The sequence below is a fragment of the Halichoerus grypus genome, chromosome 5 (assembly GCF_964656455.1).
Source record: "Halichoerus grypus chromosome 5, mHalGry1.hap1.1, whole genome shotgun sequence".
Lineage (NCBI taxonomy): Eukaryota > Metazoa > Chordata > Mammalia > Carnivora > Phocidae > Halichoerus > Halichoerus grypus.
In genome coordinates, this window is record NC_135716.1 from 28,544,217 (window position 1) to 28,560,333 (window position 16,117).

At 36.9% G+C, this 16,117-nt stretch overlaps 1 protein-coding gene across 1 annotated transcript in view; it reads right to left on the minus strand.

Annotated features, from left to right (window-relative positions):
* PKHD1L1 (PKHD1 like 1) overlaps positions 1 to 16,117 on the minus strand; it is a 153,491-nt gene that overhangs the window by 64,571 nt on the left and 72,803 nt on the right. The window contains exons 43-50 of the mRNA XM_078072084.1: positions 15,747 to 15,903; positions 14,431 to 14,510; positions 13,846 to 13,975; positions 12,663 to 12,792; positions 8,730 to 8,971; positions 7,476 to 7,612; positions 4,166 to 5,195; positions 2,617 to 2,808 (exon numbers count right to left, since the gene is read on the minus strand). Of these exons, the coding sequence (XP_077928210.1) occupies positions 2,617 to 2,808; positions 4,166 to 5,195; positions 7,476 to 7,612; positions 8,730 to 8,971; positions 12,663 to 12,792; positions 13,846 to 13,975; positions 14,431 to 14,510; positions 15,747 to 15,903 (2,098 nt within the window). The remainder of the gene's footprint in view (positions 1 to 2,616; positions 2,809 to 4,165; positions 5,196 to 7,475; positions 7,613 to 8,729; positions 8,972 to 12,662; positions 12,793 to 13,845; positions 13,976 to 14,430; positions 14,511 to 15,746; positions 15,904 to 16,117) is intronic.

A 16,117-nucleotide genomic window follows, 5' to 3' on the forward strand; every position in this document is an offset into this window, starting at 1 on the left:
TTGGGGATTAAGTTTGGGGATAATCTGTCATGAAGCAATAGCTGACTTACATAAGAGTTCATGAAAATCATCCAAAACCTCCGGAATTTGCTCTATGTTTGGCAGAACCAACCTCCACTAAAGTTTTCTGATGCATGGAATTATACTTTAACCTGAACTTGCTTGATAATTCTCTTTTTGTAAATAAAACTAATTGTGGGGCACCTGGGTGGCTCAGTCAGTTAAGCAACCGACTCTTGATTTTGGCTCAGGTCATGATCTCAGGGTCCGGATACCAAGCCCCACATTAGGCTCCACACTTGCTGGGCATGGCACCTGCTTGGAATTCTCTCTGTTCATCTGTCCCTCCCTGCTCATGCTCTTTTTTTCTAAAATGGAAAAATAAATCTTAAAAAAAAACTAATTGTCATTTTTCATAGTTATTTGTGTTTCTTTAATTTTTTTCAGATGCACTCATTTTCAGTATGTTGATTTTAAGCATCTTGGACTGAAATTTGAAGTTGATATTTAAAAAAATAATATTACTAAAAGTAAGTGTCTCAAATTAATTTGCCATCTGGTCTATAGTATCACTAATAGTAAGTATCTCAAATTAATTTGCCATCTGGTCTAATTTTACATATATATTCATAAAGATACATATATTCACACATATATACATAGAGCTACACACAACATCATGCATGAGACACTTTAATAGATACATGTAAAGTTATACCAAATCTTATTTCCCACTGTTCTAGTATATTTGTTGAACTTTTGATTCATTTAGTGTATATATATATATAAAATGAAAACAGTGATCTCTTTTTTCTGTTTTTAATTTTTAGTACTAAATCATTTTATTTGGCTTTAATGGAGATCAAATAAAAACAGTAAAATATTCTTGACTCTGAAAGTTGTTTTATTCTTTATGTCACATTAAATAAGAAAAGTACCTGGAGTGATGTTTTCTCCACTCATAATTTGGTCTGAGGACTACAACTAATTCCATTGTAATTCAATAATTACTGAATTCCTACTATTTGCAATGTCTTGTGTTGATTTATGTGGGTGACAGAAAGATAAATTTATAGATCTTGCTACCAAGGTGTTCAGTTTAGTAATTAAATAAAAATCTTCATTCCTGAAAGGATCAGGCAAAAAGGCACAGAGAGACTTCACAAGAAAGCTACAATCTCATCAATTCAGAAATATTAGACTTCTCGAATCAAAAATAAAAACACAAAAACTTCTCTCTAAAATCATCACTACCACCACCACTAATAACAACAAAAAAACCCCAAAGTATTTAAAATGTTTAAATATTACTGCTTAAAAATTAATAGTGTAAGGTATATATCTTTTTTTATCATTCTATATATTTAAAATAATTTATCTAGGGTGGTTTTACATCTCTGAGTCCTCTGTAAAATTATCTTAGACTGTGTTTTATAAAAAGCTAATGTTCAGTCTATTCATAGGTATATCATAAAGTATTTGGAGGTATGATTAAAAGTTTTATCATAAGTAACTATTTTATGACATAGTAATGGGAAATACTAACATATTACCTCACCAGATAAAATCACATCATTTGCTTTTGATGTTTTGGTTCCTTTTAGTTTCAGCCTGTCAGAAAACTTTCACAGATATTCTGCTTAAAATACTGTTTATTGTACCATAGTCTCTCAAAGTTTAAGTAATGTTGCTCCATTCTGGACATCTGGTTATCAGAAGAAAAGAAATGGCTGCCAGGTTCATGTCATTAAGTCAGTGAGACAATGGGTATAACCACTGCCCAGAGAGTAGGTGTATGGCCCTTTCAATTCACAGGAGGAAGAAATTCTAGTAAGAATGTTTTAAAGTTAACTATAATAACTGATAACATCATAATAAACAATAAAAGAGGCATGGTATACTTACTGTTTTTCCTGCAGATCCATGGTTCGCCATTCTCCATGAGTTTGGACAATGGGAAACACACGAAAGAGAAGGAGAAGTTGGGCAAGGAGGAATGTGAAATGAGCTTATTCCCCTGACTCTCTCCCTGTGAGGAAGTAGGGGGTTCTTGGTGGGCTCCTGCATCTCTCAACCAAAGGGATATCCCCATTTAACTTGCGTGTTTGGCTGGTGCAAATGCCAAATGGATCATGAATAATGACAGCAAATTAATGCGACCTAGTCTGGTAATGATGTCAAGCTCATCTGGTGTTCCAGGTATGGTATCTTTACTGAAACAAACCAGCAAATCGACAATCCTTGGCACCTGGTGTACAGCTACTGACCTAAGAAATGCTCCCTCATCCCATTTCAATCAACAAAGATAATCAAAAGGGTCTGCCTTCACTGGCAGGGATGATGGTATATTTTATTGTCTTGCTCCAATTTCCTACTCTCTGTTGTAATATTGTCTGGGTGCTCCTTGAGCAAGCAGAACATCATGCTGGTCCATGTATTTATTCAATACTCCTCACATGCCCATTTTGGGTGTGTTATTTTTTTCCTGCCTGGTTATTGACTGATACAAATGTACTTTTTCCATGTTCCAAACAGTGAGTGACAACTTAAAAAGATGATGATGAAAATAGAAAAACATATTTAAGTTAGTGGCTTAAACTATTATATTCCACTTACCAAAAGAGTCTGAGAGAACCACATCCTTTTCAAGCAGAGATACTGGAGAAGGTTTGTTGAATGCCAAACGGTGGAAGCTGACTGAGGTGTCACAGACAGCCCCTGGGAACCCAATGCTCCACTCGGCTTCTTGAGTGCAGTGAGAAGGGTCCAGCAGTGAGCTGTGTGGAATGACGGTGTGTCCTCTGTGACCTAGGAGAGGGACATAAACAGCATGTTTCCCATATCATGTAAGAAAACTAAAAACAAAACAAAACAAAATCCCAAACTGTCTACAACATATAGCTATTGTGACCGATAGTCCCAGTAACAAAATCTAAAAGTCCTGGCACATTTTGGGGGGGGCGGCATGGGGCAAGAGGACCTCATGCAAAGGCTTTGCAGTGGACTCTTCAGTCAGGGAGCTTACTGTAGATGTAGCTGAAACACAGGATCTGAAGCACCCATGAGAGCCAAACATGGGATGGGAAGTAGGATAAGTAACTTGCTCAAGGGCACACAGAAGGATTCAAATCCAGGCAGTCTGACCATAAAGTCCATACTTTTAACCAATAGACTGCCAACTAACATTAAATATCTAAGCTGAATTAGATAAACTGTAAAAAATTACACAAAGTTTTGTATATTAGAACCACCTAAATGTTCTCCCTCTTAAATCCACAATTAGAACAGGAGACAAAAGTCAACAGCTATAGTTGAGAACTCAGCCTGTTTGAATTTGAGATGAATCTTATCCCATCTTACAAAGTCTTTCAAAAGTAAATTGTCAATATCTGTAGATTTATTTGTCAATTATCTCTTAAAGTATTATGTAGAATCACACACATACATCCTTGCTATCTTAGACAAGTCTTTATTATTAAAAATGTGTAAAGACACTAAATTCTAGAAATTATGAATTTTTACAGAAAATGTGGCATACTCTAAACTTGAAATGGTAAAAAAATTTTAACCTATAAATTATGTTGCATTGTATATTACAGTTAACATATTCTTTTAATTAATTTCAAATTCAGAATTTAGATTGGAAAGAAAAGGGTTAACAGCAGGCCTGTAACTTATTCCTTTCCTTTAAAGTATTTTAGTAGGATATATCCAGTCTACCCACATTGCTTATGTACATAAACCTGGAATATATATATTTATGGGGCATGACTGGCTGGAGAATTTGGGTAGTCATGTAAACAGTTTCTTATCTGTATAATTAACTGAATATATATAAAATGAAGAAGCTCTAAAACTGAAATGATTTCCTTTTGTAGTCAATGTTTCCATAAATATTGCTCAGAATTTGCTGTTAATTCCAAACCAAAGTGCAAATGCAAGAAAAAAGGATATTTGGGGAGGCCACATTTGACGATTTGGGTCTCTTCCAGAAAAGAACGTCTAACCTGAGCCTATTGTTGACCTATATCCTTAAATCACTTGCAAAGTTTGGTGCTGGGTAAGGTCTGTGATTCATGTGAGTCTGCTTTGACAATTCAACTCTCTGTGTTAACACAAATGTATTTCCAATGTATGTTATCAGAAATTAGAACATAACATTTACCTGTAAGTGAACCATCGACATCAATCAGTACCACTTCATGTTCCCATCGAAAGCCAGCCTTGTTTGGTGTGTGAAAATACTGGATGTCAACAAATTTTGCACTCCAGCCTCCACATCTCTCATTACAAACTCCAGTGATGGACGTCACTCCCAAAGCTACACAGCTGGGACGGTCAAAGTTCATAAAGTGTACAGATGACACAGTCAAGCCTTCACTAAATGGGAGAACCAGGCCTTTCCTTGTGCAAAATGCAGACCCCATTCCCAGTTCATCGAGATGCCCAACTATTTTGGCATTTTTAATCACTGCTCCATTGGTTTCACCCCATCCTCCAACATAAGGAGCCAGGATCCTCTTGGTCTCAATTCCAGCCTCAAAATTATTTACCATCACAAAGTTATGGAACTGAAGGGCACCTCCATTGACCCATTCAGCTCCTTTTTCACAATTCCAAGTAGTCAGTGAATTAAATATCGCAGGCATTGGCACTGTAGAGGTACAAGATCCTGTCTGCATGGGGAAATACTCCTCAAATATCCACATTCCAAACCAACCTTGAGAATGAACAGTGTTGTTAAAGAATTCTCCAAGAGGAACTCTTTTTTGGCAAATGTTTCGGTCATAGGACGGCCCATCAGGGTGGTTGTTCATTCGGTACCAAAAGCCAAAGTGAGTGCCACCAGCAGCTGCATTGTGTCGTATGGTGTTGTTTGGGTTCGTTACCCAAAATGCAGCCGGGGTCACATCATCATTCAGAAGACTGGTACTTTGCTGCACAAATACTGCCAAGTTATACTGCAAGATATTGCCATGTTCAATGCCATCTTCTATAAAAAATGCTCCTCCCTTGATATCATATATAATATTCCGCTCCACCAGCAGGTGATGTGTGTTATGGATAGTAATGGCTCTGTTATAGGCCTGGTGAATTGCACAGCCTCTTACATAAGATTTAAACTGTAAATCTCCAAGCAGGTGCCAATGTATTGGATAACGCCCCAACCGGAAAGCCTGGCCAGCATGGAATATCTGTCAAGCCCAGAAATCATAGCTATTTAGTGATACACATATACTCATAATTTGTCTGGCTTCTATCTTCTCGTTTCAAAATAATCTCCAATTTTATAATAATAATTATTAATATTTATATCTTCCATATTATTCACATTTATCATTCAAAAATGTTAAGTGACCTTCAACCTACATTGTTTTTTTCAACATATAACAGCCCATAGTTGTTACCAAATGAATGAATGAACAAAAGCCATCTTTGAATCTTCTGCTTTTCACTTCAGTCTATTAGTAAACTTCCATGTTTAGCAAAATAAAACCTCTCAAAGGCTTATTTTTCTCCTTCACTTTGATTCTTAGATAATAACAGGAAACATTGCTTGAATGTTTGCCGTGTGCCAGATACTGTGCTCTGTTGTATATACACGATCACGGTCTTCACCACAGTCCTACGAAGGAGCCAGTGATCCTCAGCTTCATTTTACAGATGAAGAAATTGAAGTTCACAAAGGCTAAGTATCTTGTTCATGGTTATAAAACTCCTTTTAAATCCAAGGTGGTCTGATTTTACATTTGGTGCTGTTATTAACTACTGTGCTGTGCTTTCTTTCAATAGGTCTACGACCTAGTAATTTAATACAGAGGATGCCAGTGTGTGTGTGTGTGTGTGTGTGTGTGTGTGTGTGTGTGTGTAATATGATTCTAGAAGGTTAGGAAGGAAGATGTTAGGGCACCTATTTATTTTCATTCTCCATCTAAAAATTACAAATTAACTATTATTAATAATTAATACACAGATTGACCCTGGCAACCTCACTCAGTCTGTATCTTAGATGTCACATATCTGTAACATATTTTAGGAGGAGGGAAGTTTCATAAAACACAGATGTGGACTCTATCACCCTCCATACGTTGTTTGTAGTCTAGGTGTTCCCAGTGTAATAGATTTATAGGTTTTACTATCCCTCTCTCACACACTCCCTCTCCCCTCCCCACTTTCCTTTCTTCCTTCCTTCCTCCCATTTACTGAATACTTGACAAAAACTAGGCTAAACTCTGATTATATAGACTGAATATGAATAAGATACAGAGGGGCTCCTAATCTCTTGTGGATAACTTGCATATTTGTTCATTTATTTATATTTTGGTTCAATTAACAATCAGTTGAGAACCTCTTATATGCCAAGCACTGTTCCAGCCACATGAGAATCAGCAGAAAACCAGAAAGACAAAATCTCTGAACTAATTGAATTTATGTTCTGGAGGGAGAGATTGAAAATAGATATATGTCAGGAGTTATGAGTAAATAAAGAAAAACAGGTTTGGGCAGTTATTTCAAATAAAGATGGTGAGGAAAGGCCTCTCTTAAGAGAGAACACTTGGGCGCCTGGGTGGCTCAGTCATTAAGCGTCTGCCTTCGGCTCAGGTCATGATCCCAGGGTCCTGGGATCGAGTCCCACATCGGGCTCCCTGCTCAGCGGGAAGCCTGCTTCTCCTTCTCCCACTCCCCCTGCTTGTGTTCCCTCTCTAGCTGTCTCTCTCTCTGTTGAAAAATAAAATCTTAAAAAAAAAAAAAAAAAAGAGAGAACACTTGAAGAGACACCTGACTGAAATGAATGTGAACTAAACAAGCATTTGGTAGAGGAGCATTCCGAGCATAATGAAGAGCAAGCACAAAGAACCCGAGACAAAAATATGCCTGACATGGTCAGTCGATACAAGGAGGCCCATGTAGCTAGCATGGCATGAGCCAGGGGTAGAAATCATAGGAGGTAAAGTCAGAGGCCAGCTGGGGGACAGATCGTGTGGGTCCTATGGGAAGGACTTGGGCTTTTTGTTTTAGGTGTAATATGAAGCCATTAAACAGAGTGCAACAAGATCTTATTTGTACTTAAAAATTTGTATCTGACTGTGGTGTGGAGATTCTATTGGAGAAAGGGTGGACACAGGATGTTGAGTTAGGAGAAAATCATAATAATCTAGGTTAGAGGGGATAGTGGCTTGGTTGAGGGATCAGGTAGCAGTGGTGGAGAGAGAGTGGACGCGGGTCATTGTATTTTGTAGGCAGTATGGATAGAACTTGATGATGAATTTGATGTGGGATGCGAGAAAAATAGAGAAACAAAATTTTGGCATGATTAAATGGGTGAATAATTGGGTGTATCAAAACTGTGTTTACTTATCTGTCTCCTCTACCAGATTATAAGCAGCATCTGGCAAAAAGCAGGAATTCAGTGCTTATTCATTGTACGGATAACCTCCGGCAAACCATTGTGATTTAAGAGTAATGCTTCTTACCTCTACATATTCTATTCTCCCAGTTACCATGTTAGCACCAGGTATGGGAGCATGAAACATAATGCAGCCTCCAAACTGGTCACTTCCTATTTCTTCTCCAAACTTTCCTTGGAAGCATGTCTGTGTAGCAAATTCACCTTTAAAAATATTTTTTAAGACAACATAAAGAAAAACCATGGCAAAATCCTCTAATTATATTAAGATTTCCTCCCATACCTAATTATATCTTTTTATTCATATATAATTTTAATCTCATCCTGTGACATAATTATTTGCATTCATATCATTTCCTCCTCTAAATAGCAAGCAAGGTGAGTGCCTTGTCTTGTTCACCTTTGCATTTCCTAAAGCACCTATTACAGAATTTTTCAAAGATACTAAATAAATACTTGAATGGTTGAATGAATACTGATAAAGGTACTTTGTCTTATTATCTCTGAAGCTTTGCCCCAAGGTTTGGGAAGTAACATAATGCAATCTTATATTTGTGTACTAGAATATGCATTTTGTCACTTAATTCCTATAACTACAGTAAGTGGACAGAACAGGACATATTCTTATTTTAAACAGGATGAAATTAAGTTTCATGAACTGGAATCAGAATGTAGGTTATTTGACACTGGATCCAGGGAGCCTTGTCTCATTCATCCCATCGAAGGAAAGGCTATACTTAAGCTCTGTTTGTTAGTATTTAACTACATATCAGACTGTAATGGTATTAGTTATTACATAAAAGTATCTATCTATCTATCTATCTATCTATCTATCTATCTATCTATCTATCCATCCATCCATCCATCCATTTATCTATTGTTAAATCACAATGTCATCTCTCTGCTACGCACACAGGCACATAGAAGTACTATGGTAAGTTCAGCATAGCTATGTTATCAGTTCTGCCTAATGACACCTGAGTGGAAGAGACACATGTCACTTCAGGACCAAAGTAAGTGCTGCTGCTTGACTCCCCGCCATCACATGACTTCTTCTGTCCCAGAGATCACAGAGGCCTCTGTTGAAGTAGAGCCTCCCACAGCCCAGATCCTGGAATCTTTAGAAAGAGCATTTCGGACACATGCAGCATGAACGAGAAATAAGTCTTTCTCAATGGAATCCCTGCCATTGGGGGCTTATTAATTACTACAGCATAACCTCGCCTGGCAGTTTGCAACTGGGGGTGATTTTGTTCCCAGGGACCGTTTTTTGCAATGCCTGGAAACAATTAATTTGACATGCTCTGGCTGCTAAAATTACCAGTGTCAAATCCATCCGGACATGCTGGAATTTTGATATTCCACTCCACATTATCAGATCCTCTTATTAAAATATTTCTTGTAAGAATTCCGACTTCGGCTCTCGCTTCAAACAGAGTTCCATCGGGGAGTCTGACAGTGATTCCTAAGTGTGTGTAATTCAGTGGCTCAGTTAGCATTATCTTCATGCCATCGGCAGATACAGATGCGACGGTCCTTTTTTCATTCTCTTGTTGGCTGTGTCTGTAAAAATTTTAACAAAAGAACTTCCAAAATTAATCTAAATTGACATAATCTTGTTTTAGTGCATTTGTCTTACAGTTTTTGAACACTTCATCTGTAAAATAGGAAATTTTTAAATGTCATATAATATTCTGAAGAGGAATTTGAAGATGGTCTCTAAGTCTTTCTTAGAGTAACTGAATAAATTTTATAAAAGCATCTCAATTAAATAAATATTTTCCAAGTGCTATAGTTGTTCAGAGAACTGTACTAATTCCTATAAAGTATTCAAAAGAACTATTCATTTATAACTTTGAAGATCACACCCAATGGTTCTCAACTGAGAATGATTATATTCCCCATGAGACATCTGGCGATGCCTGGACACATTTTTGGTTGTCACAAATCAGGGGGTGCTACTGGCATTTTGTGGGGAGTGGCCAAGGATTTTAGAAACATCCTCTAATGCACAGGGCAACCCAACACAATAAGGACTTGTCAGGTCCAAAGTGTCAACAGCACTGAAGTTGAGAAACCCCTACAGAGGGAAACCTCTGGAGGTTCCTGAGTAGGGCAAAGAAATGACTGAGGTGAAGTTTCAGAGGTCTCATTTCTACCACTTCTTCAGTACACCTCCAAGTCCAGCCACAGCCAAAGGACTTATCAATTCTATAACACTCATTCATGTATTTGGTCATTCAGCAAACATTTACTGAATGTCCCGCCCGTTTTCTAGGCACAGAGCTAAGGATGCCAAGTAGAAAGTGCCCGTGACTTTCAGGAGATGTGTGTCCGTGCCCGGTGCTATATTATCTGCTAAGGTAGGTGGTGCAGTCAACAGAGGTAAGCTTAGGGAAGTTATTTCTGTGTCTTCCTGACATTCCCTTTTGACTCTTCTCTCCCTTAACAAATCTTTTTCCTCTTTTAAATACCAGTTCAAATGACAATGTCACATGGGAACCAGGTAAAAAGTCACCTCTCTCGACTTCCCCAGCCCTTCTTCTGGATTCCCAGTACATTCTTCCTAATGCCCTGTCAGTGCTCACTGTAACCACACTGCGGTCCCCTCACGTCTGCTGCTGCCGGCCTATCTGCTGCCCTGTCCTTTCCTATACCTGGCTGCCCCTCTGGGTCAGGTACGTAGAGATTCAGTCATTTTGTATGCTGAGCACTTCGTACAGTTAGCTGGCACCACTCACTAACACTGTTCGATGGATTCAACAAATCAATGCAGAATGAATTTGTGAGGGGGAGAAAAACAGAGGAATGGAGCCCAGATAGGAAGGTGATGTCATATTCCAGGTGTGAGGGACAGAGTCTAAATTAAACTGAGAGCAGGGAAAGACAATGGAAGAGACATTGCAAGGGCAAGAATCCAAAGAACCTAGTGATGTGCAGGAAATGAAGGATGCTAGTAGTCAGAAAGTCACTGAGAAAGTTTTTGTGAAGACAGAAATTAGACTATAGGGGCTTAAGGGAAAAAATGGATAACAAAAATGCAATGAAAAAATGGGCATAATATTTAGGCAATTCAGTAATTTTTTTTAAAGACAAAATGGGGGCGCCTGGGTGGCGCAGTCGGTTACGCGTCTGACTCTTGGTTTTGGCTCAGGTCGTGATCTCAGAGTTGTGAGATCAAGCCCCGAGTTGGGCTCCGCACTCAGCACAGAGTCTGCTTGTGACTTTCTCTCCTTCTCCCTCTACCCTTCCCACTGCCACCGCTCTCTCTCTGTAAAAAATAAATAAATAAATCTTTTTTAAAAGTTTAAAAAATAAAAAGATAAAATGAAAGTGGCTAGAAAGGATAGGAGAATAAAGATGTTTTTCATGATAGTGTGGATGGAGAATCCCACAAATCCAAAAGACCCAGGGAAGGAGCTGTGGGGAAAGGAAGCCAGGGGGAGTTGAGGATGAAGGGTCCTCGAGCTAAGGATATATCAATAGTATAAGATCCTATCGGTGGTATAGAAAAGGGGTTTAGGTGGCGCCTGGGTGGCTCAGTCATTAAGTGTCTGCCTTCGGCTCAGGTCATGATCCCAGGGTCCTGGAATCGAGTTCCGCATCGGGCTCCCTGCTCCGTGGGAAGCCTGCTTCTCCCTCTCCCACTCTCCCTGCTTGTGTTCCCTCTCTCACTGTGTCTCTGTCAAATAAATAAACAAAATTAAAAAAAAAAGAAAAAGAAAAGGGGTTTAGGTTGGCCTCTCCTAAATTCTCTTGGATTCATGATACAGAGATTTCTTTAGAGAAGAAAGTTCTGCAAAGCATCTTTTATGTTATGTGCACCTAAAAACACTTCGTTCCTTTATAATAATATCTAACATTTATTTTTTTTAATCTAACATTTACATAGCACTTACTTTGAGCCAGTTCCACTCTAAGTGCTTATACATACTAACTCATTTAATTCTTACAATAATTCTGAAATAGATATAAAGAGTATTCCAGTTTTGCTGAAGCACAAAAAGATGAAACAATATGGCTGCAGGACTCATAAATGGTATTGCTGGGAGGTGGACCCAGGCTGACTAATTTTAGAAGTAGTAGTCTCGACCACTTGCTTTACAAATTCTCAAATACAACTTACAAATGAAATAGTGAACAGTGAGTTAAATTTGGTGGGAAATTTCTTAATTTTTGTTTCTTAAAACTAAATATCCCTCAGCTAAATTCTAAACTTACCCTCTTATTTCATATAGAAAAGCTATAAATGAGAACTTTCTATTCTATTAGTAAGCCCTGTCATTTTGCTGCTTTTTATTTTGCCATTATATAATTAAAATTTCTTCCAAAGCCAGAAATAAAAGGGCACTTATAAAGCTAAGTATATATTTAACTCTTCCCAACATCTGCAAGTCTATTTTTAACTTGGAAAATGGCAAACTCAAAATGCCATCTTGAATTTTAATTCTAAATTTAGTCACAACCTTAACATAATTTAGCTGTTTCTTATCATAAATTATTATTTGTTACCTGATAAGCATAAACATATCCAATTTTGCTATTACCCATAATTTGAATAATAAAGCAAAAAGAAAGCTCATCTTGCTCTCTTTCCCCCCCAATATTTGTGGTGTAGCTATATTACTCTTGTTCCTTTTATTTCTTGCTTGTTAATACATATAATTAAACAGAAATTAAAGGTCATAAGCTGTTTCAATTGTAAAATGCCAGACATGTAAAAGGTCATGTTAATCATCACTCATTCTATAATAATTTCTTCTCTTTGATTCAATCATTACTAACAGTCTTACTCCATGGGAACCACTGTCAAGACTGTAAGATATGAAAGAGCTGCTTTCAACCATGTTCTTTGGCAACCCCAAATAAAGCAGTTCATTTACATTTCTGCATTCATTAATGTATTTAGCTGAAGCTCTAAGTCAGATGTTTCTAAATGGCTGTTAATAGCAGAATGCTTTTTTCAAGCAAAATCTTACATGAGAATCTAACCATGAAAAACATTTCATTAGTATACATTTTATAGGTTCAAATTTATACTTTTCCTTATTGTAAATTAATCAATGAAAACAACACACTGGTGTTCAACCCAATGTTAACATTTGGCAAATAGGTACTTGGCTGTTCATATTTCTTTATTAGAGCTTTCAAATTTAAATCAAATAGTTGTGGATCTTCTGAATCATCCCTCTTTCACATAGTTTAAAAAATCTCTGTCCTAAATTAAAATGATCATGCCCAGAAGACATCATACCTGTGACCTGTGCTTGCAATTACAATCTTATCTCCTGGTTTCCAAGTTACTGCTTCTTGTAAAATCAGAGTTCTTTCTCCTGCCTTTGCAGTATGAGCCAGACGAGTCCAGATCACAGAAACAGGCAGACCTGGAGCCAACATACACACTGAGTATTTCTAAAGATGCATTTTCTTGCATAGTGAGAGCTTTATGCATTTTAAATATTCGCCTGGATTGAATAAATATTGGGAAGGCTCGTTTTACCTTAGCATTTTATACCTTCCTCAAAAAAGAAAAAGGAATATTTAGAATGTTTGCTTTATAAAAGTAACAGGTTTATGATTAACACGTGTGGGTCTACAAAACTAAAAAACATCTGCCTACAATGATATACTCCACTTAAAACAATCTTCTTTATAGGAACACAATATAAATGTGTGGTGATACTGTTGCTACAAGGGCAGAGGCCTATTATCTTTGCCACTGTTGATAGAAATCACTTAAATTGGTAATCTGGAGATAAATGAAATGTGAAAATTTCTGAAAATTATATTAGGATATTATTTAGCATAACGCAGGGCAACAGTTATCATCATAATAGGGACGTTTATACATTCTAAATTTATAAAAGAAACAGATTATTGCAATACAGAAGACTTTGATATAAAAAGGATTCACACCATGCTTCCTTTAAATAAGTAACCCTGATACCTCAAACATGACCATAGTCTTTTTTATTTGCTGATACATTTCCAGAATATAGTTATATAAAAGTACAACTATAAACTTATAGTTATACTTTAGAAAGAGCCTATTTTAAAATACAAATATAAGAAGTTACGGTCTTCTGCTTCCAGACTTACTGCCCTTTTATATAGATAAACGAATGCAGTAAACGATCACTATGTACAAAGTGCTAAAATAGGCAGAAGCTGTTATGGGAACACATGGAAAGGAATAAGCAGAAGGGTGTAGAGAAGACCCAGAAGGGCTTTGCCAGGAGTGACCTCGGTTGTGAGTCTTGGTGCTCTGAGGGGCTGACCCGCCTTGGATAAGTGGAGGCCAGAGACGAAGAGGGCATACATAAAGACAGGAGAGGCCTGGCAAGGTTTCATTTAGAGAGGATAATCAGGAGAATTATCTCTGGTTTTCTGGCTAGTATCTCCTGGACCAGTTCCCTGAGCCCTTTTGGCTGCCCTACCATGCAGATCCAGGATTCCCTCTCGCACAGCCAGAGTTTTGGCGCCGTATACTGGGAGCTCGGGAGATCGCAGGTGTCCATGCAAAGTAATGACTGCCCTGTGTTGAAATGGGGATGCTTCTGTCCCAATCTGCAAGGCATTTCACAAGCATCATTCAAAAGTTAAAACTCAATATCCACAATTCTAAACACTCAAAAGTCATCCTTTCTTTTGAGAAACCCATTGTTCAGTTATCAGTATCTTTCTTATGAAAGATAAACCTTAAATTTTCTAGGCAGCCAAGTACACTATGTCAGATCTTTGGAAACAATACTGATTGACCTTAGCCATATCTCTGAGCAATTTTTTTTCTGTGCTATTTAAAATTCTGCTCTATGATAATTCACTATTATCTTTCCATTAAAAGCACAAGAATACTCTGGAAAATTTTCCCCAGAAAAAAGGATTTTAGACTGATAACAGAGACCTACATAAAGATGAACTTACGAGAGTCTGTTATAATTAACTAACCATTTTACACATGGTATTTTACAAAGAAATGGAGAGAGGTTAGCGATGATTACATATTAGGTTCTCTTGTATACCTGAAGAATGCCTCCATCCGTAATTAGAATATTTTCTGCCTGCAGTTCAATGTCAGCTTCATCAAATATTAGAGTCCCACCTATGAACCATACAATTTTGAAATACAACACAAGGGAAATTATCATTAAATGCTATTTGTTAAATTACACATACAAATTTAAATTCTTATTCTTATCTGATATCATTTTGTATGTCACTTAACTTCAGCTCTTTGGCAACATAAAGTATAAAAACTTCAGACAAGACCCAGGAGTTAATAGAAAATTAAATGCCTAGGCACATTATTTTCCCTTGATCATTGTTATTTTCAATGCTTTTAAAGAGTACAGCTACATAGAATTACAGTTCTATAAACACAGGGCCTCAAAATATAAATTAAGAACAAAAACCATTAAAATGAAAGAAAAGCACTTTCTATACAAATTGTTATAATGCTGACATTACCTCTGAACTTTCCATCCACTAATCTGCACTAGCAACACCTAGAGCTTGACTGGCATTTTTAAAGAATGTGCTAAGATACATTCTTATGAGACTGATGTAAATTTGTGAACAGTAAAACTTTACTTGTCCAAAAGTCCAACAGATGATAACTTCAAACAACTGAAACACTACTGTTAACCCAGAAGTTAAAACAAAAACAAAATATAAAGGTCTTTGAGCAGCTAAAACCATTATGGCAAAGTTTATACACGAAAGCCCAAAGCATTTTACTCTTGCCAATCATTATTGCTTTTACATGCAGTTATAAGAGTTATTTAGTCTTTTATAGTAATAACAGAATATCAAGAAGCAGAGAGAACCCCAAGTACAATGAGAGTATGTTCAAAGGCAAAGGTGAGAATCACAACTGGCATCCAATGGGAGTCTGAGGGTCATTTAGTATAGAATTTAGCAAATCTCTATGATTTTATAACCTCTGGGACCCACTATACCAGTTTTTTCCTAAACGGGAAATACTTTTCACTGTTACGATCCACCACAAGCACATATGCGTATGTGGATACACATACACACATTATTATTAAAACAAAAGTTTCATAAAACATTTAACTTTAAAAGATGCTTACCCACAAAAATGCAAGACACTCTGATATTTTCTTTTCTATTTCCTTAAAAGATTCTGCTCACAACACATTAAATAATTGCATACCGCAAACAGATTCTGATGCTCAATTTAAAGAACACAGTACTACACATTGCATTCAAAACCTCATACCACTATGGATGTTCATAATCATGAACGTTTAGTTAAATTTACTTCACAAAAGTATACCATAGACAGAATATAATAAGCAGACTTTCAGAAATTTACCCTGAATGAGCAACATTTTCAGAATAGGTGTATTTTGATCCAGCAAAATTGTCTGTCCTTTTGTAATAACAACTAGAGACCCTTCCTCTGGGGGAGATTTTCCTCCCCATGAGAAGTTGGAGGACCAAACATCAATATACAGGAAGTCAGAATCATCCTGCAATAAAACATGAGAGACTTTTAAATTGAGAGTTTTTATCAGAATTCTTCATTCAATTTCTCAAAATGAAGAAATCTAAATGAGTAAACATTTTCATTAGTAATAAAGTATAATCTACTTTAAATGTTATAGCTGCCTGTTGGTTTATTTCACAATAATAATAAAGTGAAAAATCAATTACCAATTACACCACAATCCAGAATAATTCAAA